The following is an 8,982-nucleotide window of genomic DNA, read 5'->3' on the forward strand; positions in this document are numbered from 1 at the left end:
TTCCCTAAAGATTAGTGATGCTGAGCACCTTTTCATGTGGCTGTTGGCCATTTGTGTGTCTTCTTTGGAAAAATGGCTATTCTACTCCTTTGCCCATTTGTTAACTGAGTGCCTTGGTGTTTTTGCTATTGACCCGAGAGATGAAAAAAGAAAAAAAAATGTCCAGGCATTATGGATGCTTCCCAGTTGATGCAGATGATTTTGTCTTTATGGTGATGACAAAATATCGTGTTGTGTGCTTTTTCTTCAGCAGTTATCATAAGACTAGCAGTAGAATGGCAAAGCAGATAATCAGGATCTCCCGGGTTTCCAGTTTTACAACACAAATAAGACGAGTGGTAAGGAATTTTTGATTATTTCAAGGAAATTATTGAGATCACAGTCCGTGGAATGTAGGACTGACAGGTCCACGAGGAAATTAAAGTGAGGACATGGTGATCTGGCATCACTTCCGATCTGAAGGAACAGGTATCTTCTGTATGAATGTTTGAAGACATATTGGAAATCAGGAATTTGTGGTGGATGAATACATTTTCTGAAGGGTTTATTTCTTTATTTAGGAGGAAGATTACCCTGAGCTAACATCTGTGCCAGTCTTCCTCTCCTTTGTCCGTGGGATGCCTCCACAGCGTGGCCGATGAGTGGAGTAGGTCTGCACCTGGGATCTGAACCCGCAAACCTCAGGCCCCTGAAGCAGAACACACGCAACTTTAACCACTCAGCCATGGGGCTGGACTCTAACTTATTTAGTTGTGAACATGATCGTTTGGGTTATGTAAATATCAGGACCTGGGAGTGAGTCGCTAAGAGTGGGGTAGTTGATAATGTCACAATTGATTTAGACCCTAAAGAGGCTAAGAGCAACAACTGGCCAATGGGTTAACCAAAGGAATAGTCAGAAAACACAGAAAGGATGGGAATTGGGATCTATAGTAAGCTGGGGGATCACGTGTCCTCAGAGAGAGTGCCAGGACTTGCACAGGTGAGAATGGCAAGAGCAATAAAAGAGAATAAAATCACACTGAAACAAGGAGGGGGTGTTACGAGACGGGGGAGGAAAACTGATCTGGAGCAGTCCTGAGTTTTGACCTTGAGCTTTCTGTCCTTGACCCAAATCTGCTTGACGATGTCCTGGGACACAGGTCAGAAGAGCTCCAGAGGGAGAGAGGAAGGGTGGAAGTATAGGGAAACTGAGATAATTGTCCTAAGAAGCCATGCTTCATTTCTCATTTGGGTCCAGTTTCATGATTACTTTTACAGGATGAGAGGAAAAGAAGTGATGATGGTCAAGTCTTCGCAGAGGAAGCTGCGTGATCGTGGGAATCAACCCAAACCAAAGCCCGGATTAAGAATTCCCATCTCTTTGAGGATGCGCAGTTACATATTCAGAAGGCCAGTTACTAGAATGCCATCCCACCCAGCAGTGAGGGGTCGCTGGGAGAGCACGTGGCACCAGCCCCAACAGGTCTGCTGGCAGGAGAGAAGTGGCAAGCCCTTTGGAACTTGCCGTAGCCTTGCAAAATTGCACCTTGCAGCAGAGGTGAATTCCTGCGGGGTGCGCTCGCATGGGGTGCCCCGTCCAGTCCCATACACACCCCTGCCCTTCCTCAGATTTGGCAGAGATGATTCTGGGAACTGGTCTGGGCATCCCATAGCTCCACGGCCAACAATTGCTGGTGACTGTGGAAGATCTGAGCAAACAGGAGGGGACGGGGAAGAGGGCGGGAGAGAGCGATTGTGGACAGGCTCAGCAGCCAGGCAGAGAAAGTGAGCGCCCAAGAAGGATGTGCTGACAGCACCAGGAAAGAGAGGAGACGCTGGTGCCCCTGAGATGGAGCCCGGCACTTCACTGACGTCTCCTTGAAGGGTCCCACGTTTTCTTGCTTGAGCTCTTGCAACTTCAAGACATACCAATCCTTTTCTTTTATTAAACTCCTCTGTGGGACGTAGGAAGCATAGACAGGGATTTCTTGTGGAGGAGAGACTGGATTTCAGCTGAGTAGAGCAAGGAGGGCTTTCCGTTTCACGGTGCTCTCGCATTTTCCTTTCCGAAGTATATTATTTATCTGCGCTTGAAAGTCACAGAGAGTTACCGATTCGCGGGATGATTCCGTTGTCGCCCTCACAGCGACACAGTAAAACCTACCTAGTCGGAATGGATCATTCCTTCTGTGCAATACTCCGGTAGACTCCAAAGATCATTTCAAAAGCGCTGGTATATCTCTGTTCTCAAATAAGAGGTCTGCTTCCAGGTCTCCATTTTTCTGCTCTTTATTGCATGTTAATTCAGAGTTGCAAGGAGGAAAGACCACATTTGCCTCAATCTTTAGATCTCTATGTGCTGGAAATTGGATTCACAGAAATGGACAAGGCCTTTGAGGGATCGTGCTGTCAACAGAGACCTTTTCCGGCATCAGCAACGTGACAATAAACCGCTGCTTGTTAGGACTTGATTGTCTATTGGAGGGATGGAGCTTGCAGTATTATGGAAATCCTCTTTAGAATTGCTTACCTTCACGTGACAGATTTATCAGTTTCTGAGAGTGATGTGTTAAAATAACCTAGGGTGGCGCAGGGCTTAAACTGGCCCACTCCACTTTGGAGGCCCGGCATTGGCACGTTCGGGTCACGGTTGTGGACATTCACACCGCTTATCGGGCCATGCTGTGGCAGACATCCCACGTGTTAAATAGAGGAAGATGGGCACAGATCTTAGCCCAAGGCTAGTCTTCCTCAAGCGAAAAAAAAAAAAAAAACCGAGGAAGATTGGCAATGGATGTTAGCTCAGGGTGAATCTTAGCCCTTGGGCATCTTCAGCTGTGGTCATTTGCAAAATATGTAGACCATGCATGTACTGGGCAAGCCCAGGCAGGACAGCGCAGCCGGCCTCCCGCCTGGGTGCTTGGGGCTGCTTGTTGTGGAGCCTCTGCTGGAACCGTCTGGGTGGATTCAGTGCAGAGAATGATGACAACGGACTGCCTTGCTTCACCCTCAGAGTTTCCCCTGAGTTTTCTCCATCTTGACATGCAAAGCAGACACTGTCTGGAGCCCTCGTGTTCCTCTGGGACTCGGGCTTCCCTCTGCTCCTCAGCCTGGAGAGGAGGAAGCCCACGTGTGGACTTCAGGAGATTCCTGACCGCGTTTTGTGGGCTAGCACGTCCTGGGCTTGAAGTCCCCAGGGAATGAGCAGAATCCAATCCAGGTAGGACTGCCATGACCCAGACCCTTCAGGAAGGCAGGTTATGGTCCCCTAACCAGGCAGAGCACCATGACCAGCCGCGGGGTTTGTGGAGGGCGAAGGGAAGATGAAATGGGTCCTGGAAGAAGGTGCTTATAAATACCAGCTACCGAGAGGGAACCAGCTGCAAAACCGTGCATTTGAGGAGTATGAGTATTATTTCTTGATTCTGTTTGGAATAAGTTAGAGTGCATGATATATTTGTGTGTGAGTGAACATATATATATAGCTCTCTCTCTAAAATTTATATCAAAGTAACATAAAGACTGATGAGATACAGGTGCTGCACATGTGGGCCTCTTTTTGCTGGCGATCAGTTCATTTTTGGCCATTGGAAGCCCAAAGAGGCAGCGAGTTATTGTCCTCTGCCGTCTGGTAGGCTCATGACAAACAAAGCGCTGCAACCAAAGGGTCGGCTCTCAGGAGCCTCACGGCCCTGTGAGGGAAACCCCTTGGACACGGTGTCTTCCTCCTGGGCCTGCACTAGCCTTGGGACTTGGCACTTCTCTTTCTCTGTGGCGGGAAGGTACAGCCGGCTCCGGCTTCCATTTAGAAAGTCACCTTCCTGGATGGCTGTGCCATACCAAGAAGGGCCTGGGCTGCTGGGAACCAGCATTTCTCCTCAGCTGCTGGCCGTACTGAGGAGGCCTCCCTGGCAGGGTTCACGCTGCTGTGTGTCTGGGTGACACTTGCAGCCATCAGAAAGGAGGGGAGAACTCAGAAGGGCCAAGCACTTCCTGTGGTCCTAGTCTTACAGGGTCTTTCCCGGGGTGGGGTGGGGGGGGGGCGTTCAAAATGCCAGGTGGTAACCCTCTAGCTCCTGGTCACCGGGTGGGTTCTTGGAGTGAGCTCGGAGCAGTGTCTGCTCACCACCAGACTGGAACCATTTAAGTGTTTTAATTTTGTCAGGCTGTGTTTACCCGTCATCCGTTTGCTTGCGTTCCCTGCTGGACCCCTCAACCACCCTCCTCTCACGACTCATCTCTGAAAGCTTCCAACGGGAAAGGTTCACACCCACACCATAAACGGAGCATAAGGCTGGGCAAGAGAACACAGCCCTCCGAGGGGCTGCATGGTTTATAGGCTCAGGTCCTCCTGCCCCGTTAGGATGAGTCAGAAACAACATGCCTGAGTGTGTGAACAGGTGATTGCCTGAGACCACACACCTCAGAACCACAGGGGCCCAGATGTCACCCTGGGCAGCGAGGGAGAGTATAGGTCATTCTTTGGCCAGGATTAGGGTATCTAATGTTTGCAAAGCAGACTCCACCCGTGATCCGTCAGACCCTGCCAGGGAGGAGTGGCCACGAGGTACGGGACAGAGAGGCCGAGGCATTCGAGGGAATTTCTGCCCTTCCAAGAATTGCAGAAGGAAGTGCACGGAGGCAGGAAATCCTGGTGGACAAGGAGCAGTGATGCGTCGGGAAGGATGCCCAGATGTAGCCTTCAAAGCTGCATCACAGATCTGTCCCCCTGGATACCAAACTTGCAGGGAAAGGAATTCAGAGCCGTGGACCAGGATCCCAGAGGATTCCAATCCAGGTGAAGGGTGAACATGGAGCCCCCAGAGGGGCCGGGGGAGGGAGGGTCCTGCCTGCCCTTAGTCCATCTGCACATGACCTTCTCCGGCCTTGACCCTCCACATGCACGTTTTGAGCTTTTACATCGTTCTCTGCACTTAGAGCTGCTGCTGTCCAGAGCCTCATTAGAAAACGACAAGTTCCTAACATCTGGTGAAGAGGAACCTCCACAAGAGAAGCCGAAAACGTGGCCTCTCCTCCAAAGGGGTGGAAAAGCAGCCACTGTCCTGGGGCAGGTCGTGGTGCTGGCCCGTGCCATTTTAAAGACACCCGCATTCCAGTGGTTGTTGCTCTGCCTGTGAAAGTACCTCCACCCTCTAAATGCCAGGAGCTCTGGGTGCTGTCTCTGCTCCTGGCCCACGTGAACCACACTGAAATGAAGCCGTCCTCTGAGTAAGGGGGGGCGCGGAGGTGTCCCTCAGTATCCAGGGAGGGGCCTGGCCCTTCTCCCTTCTCTCACATACAATAAGCCGAGACCCTGCAAGATTTCTTCATTCCAGGAGGAACGCGAGAGTCTGTGTCTCCTTGACACGAGCACAGGAGGGGAAAGAACCAGACCGTGACTCGCAGGCTGGAACAGAAACAGGATTTTAACATCAAATTCAAAACTAGCACTAACTACTAACACGAAAGAAATACGGCCCCTTCCCAAGTGGTAAACAGGCGCTGGGGTGGAGCTGCCAGGCCTGTGGGGTGGGGTCGTCCCCTCCCTCTTGGGCTCCAGGGCTCCCAGGAAAAGGCTTAGAATGTTCTTCTCCCCATCAGCATGGGAGGAGCCGGCCTGGGGCCCCGCGTGTTTCCCAGCCGCGTCCCCGCCGCTGAAGAGCAGGCTGCACTCGAGCTGTTGGAAGGACCGGGATCTGCCACTGTTGCTGGGTTCTGCGTCAGGGGTCTGGTGACTGAAGAGAAGACACTGATGATTGGGGGGGTCACACCAGTATCCCAGCCCAACACCTCAGCCCCACTGCATTCTGCTCCAAACCTTGTCCTGAGTGTTCAGTCAACACTACCCCATTGTCCCTGACATGGGAGCTGGCATTTCGCTTCACCCATTTCACAGAAGAGGAAGCTGAGTCCCACAAAGGTCAAGGGAATTGTCCCTCACAGGCCTGGTCAGCAGTGGAGCTGGGATCCCCGTGCCGGCTGTCCATCTCCCTAGGCCCGTGCTTAGCCCGAAGCTTTCCGGAGCCCCTGGCTTCAGTCCCTGCCTGTCTGGACACTCACCGAGCCCTGAGCTGAGAGACGCGCGGTTCTTCTTGGGCAGGAAAAACCGGCGCATCTTGCCGGCCCTCTCCTGTGGGGGCTCCAGGTGGCAGGACAGGCTGTAGCTAAAGGACAGAGGGGACTTTTCAGCTACCGGGAGCCACACCTCAGGTGACCCTCCCAGAGACGGCCAGCAGTTGGAGTCCCAGGGCCCCACGGGTGACCATGCGACAAGCCCCGGGACTGACCCGGAAGCCACGGGCACGGGCTCCCTGGAGCTGGCCATCAGAGAGAGTCCGCCTTGCCCTCACCAACTCCTGCCCCGCCTCACCTCTCATCCTCGCTGAGGGGCTCCATGGCCTCGAACCAGGCCCCAAATCGCTCCTCAGCCTCAATGTGGTAAAGATGGACTGCCTCCTGGAGCAGGAAGATCTGCTCGGTGACTTTGAATTCCTGGGAGAAAGGACATGATGCAGACGGGGCCTGGGTGGGGGACCGTGCTGGGGACTCAGACAGGTGAGAAGAGGGTCAAGGAGCTGGTCTGGGGTCTTGGCCCACATGGGAACCCTCCTTCCCTCCAATTCCGTGCAGGACTTGCTCGTTCTCACAGTTGGCTTGAAATAGCTCCTCCTGCAGGAAGGTGTCCTTGGTGCCAGCCCCTTCCCCCACGCACCAATGGGACGGCTTTCCCAGCTCTGGGTGCCGAACTCTCCCAAGGAAAGCAAGGCCCAAGGCATCGGGCCAGAGAAGGTCTTCCCCGGAGGAGTCTCTGATTGCCACAGCCCCACCCTCCGCACGGGGAGGCCACAGCTGCTCACCTCACTCCTTTTCTCAAAATTGATCTCATTTCCCTGGAAGGCAGAGAGCCAAAGCCCATGAGCAACAGCCCCCTTAGCCCATAGCTAGCCCCCGTCTCCACCCTTTCTCAGGTTGCACTACCAGCAGGGTCGACCAGGGAGCAGGCGCTACCAGAAACGGGAATGGGTCCCGGGCAAGACTCTGAGCTCCAGAGCAAGGAGGCCACGGGGCTATGGCTCAGGGACATTCTAAGACAGCCCTCTCTGACAGACAGACAGACTGAGGCCTCAGGCAGGAAGGGATGCTCAGCCACTCGTGTGCTTCCTGCCTTGGAGGGGCCTGGCTTCACTCCCTGCAGGGGCGGGGCCTGAGGGAGAGGCTGAGTCCAGCTCAGACACACCCTCCAGCAGCTCCGCAGTCAGGCAGCCTGGACTGGCGGCTCACCTGGATCCTATATTCACTCATCACTAAGATGGCCATGACACCCAGCTCCCGGGGTGGCTGTGAGGCCCTCACGAGAGGACTCTGCCAAGGGTTGTGAGCTCAAGCCTCAGTGCAAGTCTCTCCTCCCAAATCTCCGAATCCTGATCCCCAGCTCCACCTCCAGGCTCACTCACCTCCAGGTAATCCTCCATGTTGGTGTCCAGCAGCAGTAGGTAATTGAGGAATGTGCCAAGGAAGGGGATGAGCCCCTGTGCCAGCGGGGTGGAGACGGTGATGAGATCCCGCTCTCAGGAGCCGTCAAAGACCTCTCCTCCACTCCTCACCCCAGCCTCCTGCCCAGCCCAAGCTACCCACCTAGGCGGCCTCCCCCCAATTTCCTCCTCTTCTCTCCTCCAGGAACCCCAAACTCCTCCAGGCACCTCCCAGCAGCCGGCTCTGGCAAAACCCAGGGTACGTGGTCCCCGCCCCTCCCTGTCCCAAATCCGTTGTGCGCCCATCCGTTCCAGGCCTCCTCCTGGTCACTTCCAATGCAGGCATTTCAGGTCTGTGGCACCAGGAGCAGGGCTGGAGGAGAAAGGCTCCCTCTCTGCTGGTAGAGACCTCCGGCTAGGAAGGGGAGTCCCCTCTCCTGCGACTCCTGGGCCCCTCCTCCACAGGCACCCTTACCTTCTGGGCACCTGTGGGGCCCGTCTCCAGGCTGGTCAACATAGAGGTCGCCTCCTGCCAGGGTGTTGACAGGGCCAGTGAGCCGACGCTCCCCTCCAAGTGTCCTCCCAGACCCCTCCCAGATCGGGGACCCTGGACATGTGGCCCCAGTCACCTGGTGCCCCTGCGGCTCCCGCCTCCAGGGTGCTCTGATTCCAGAGCCATCCCAGCTCCAACACTCACTCCTGTGTGACCTTGGGCCCGCCCAGGCCTCCCTGAACCTGTTACCTCGTCTGGAAGGTTTGACGAACTCTGTCTGCCTCCCACAGTCTCCTGAGGCCCAAGCGTCATCTGACCGTCATCACTGCTCTCCGCTCAAGCCTGCCTCTGGAGCCAGGTCCAAGCTCCCCACATTCCTCCCCACCCTTGAGCCTCGGCACCCACTGTGAGGCCTGCACCACGGCTCATCTCCCTCTGGCTCCCAGATGAGGAGACCAAGGCCCACACAGGGGCAGGGACTTGCTCAGGGGGCCCCAGAGGAGAGGCTGCTCCCCCTCCCAGCCACAGGCCCCTGTCTCCTCTGCCTTCACACCACCCTCTGCCCAGCCGCTGACCACAGTGCTGTCCTCGGGACTCTCAGGCTGTGTTCGGGCCCCCAGCTGGGCCGAGCCACGGATGGAGGGAGATGAGGTGTCTCAGGAGGCCTGGTCAAGTGGCTTCTGCCAGCCCCAACGCCCAGGAGTCTCTGATCCCAGGCCGAGGCCAAGGCCTTGCTAAAGCCCTCAGCTCCCTAGGATCCCCTCAGGGAGTTCCCCTGCACAGAATTCTTTCTTCATCCGCTCAGGATGGGGACCCCGAATGCCACGTCTGACTAGCAGGGGAGGGGGCGACCAGGGCACTGCGGGGTGGCATTTCCTTTCTGTTTTACGAGGAAACTTCTGACGTCTGGGCGGGAAGGATCCCTGAAGAAGCCATCAGTTCCCTGGGCACTTGCCCTTGCCCTCCGGGGCACATGTCATCGCCAACAAGGACCTGGGTGAGCATCCCACTGGGACTGTCTGCAGCGCCCACTTT

General features: G+C 55.2%; 1 protein-coding gene across 2 annotated transcripts; it reads right to left on the minus strand.

Moving 5' to 3' along the window:
* Window positions 1-5,389: 5,389 nt before the first annotated feature.
* LOC138922084 (ral guanine nucleotide dissociation stimulator-like) lies at window positions 5,390-8,359 on the minus strand. 2 transcript variants are annotated; one of them, XM_070258912.1, is made up of 7 exons: window positions 8,197-8,359; window positions 7,930-7,983; window positions 7,437-7,511; window positions 6,840-6,872; window positions 6,353-6,474; window positions 6,043-6,146; window positions 5,392-5,717 (listed from the first exon to the last, which is right to left on the minus strand). In XM_070258912.1, the coding sequence occupies exons 1-7, from the start codon at window positions 8,257-8,259 to the stop codon at window positions 5,560-5,562; spliced, it is 609 nt and encodes a 202-aa protein (XP_070115013.1). In that variant the 5' UTR covers window positions 8,260-8,359; the 3' UTR covers window positions 5,392-5,559. The 2 variants fall into 2 exon arrangements, with proteins under 2 accessions (XP_070115014.1, XP_070115013.1); XM_070258913.1 differs by lacking the exon at window positions 6,840-6,872 and having other exon boundaries at window positions 5,390-5,717.
* Window positions 8,360-8,982: the final 623 nt, after the last annotated feature.

This window comes from Equus caballus, unplaced genomic scaffold (genome assembly GCF_041296265.1).
Source record: "Equus caballus isolate H_3958 breed thoroughbred unplaced genomic scaffold, TB-T2T haplotype2-0000448, whole genome shotgun sequence".
In the NCBI taxonomy this organism is placed as follows: domain Eukaryota; kingdom Metazoa; phylum Chordata; class Mammalia; order Perissodactyla; family Equidae; genus Equus; species Equus caballus.

Excerpts from the sequence above, each read along its gene's own strand:
- LOC138922084 (XM_070258912.1), bottom strand. The coding sequence starts at position 8,259 with ATGACGCTTGGGCCTCAGGAGACTGTGGGAGGCAGACAGAGTTCGTCA. Across the intron at positions 6,873-7,436 it reads ACATGGAGGATTACCTGGAG|GGAAATGAGATCAATTTTGA; the intron begins GTGAGTGAGCCT and ends TCTGCCTTCCAG. Across the intron at positions 6,147-6,352 it reads CCCCTCAGCGAGGATGAGAG|CTACAGCCTGTCCTGCCACC; the intron begins GTGAGGCGGGGC and ends TCTGTCCTTTAG.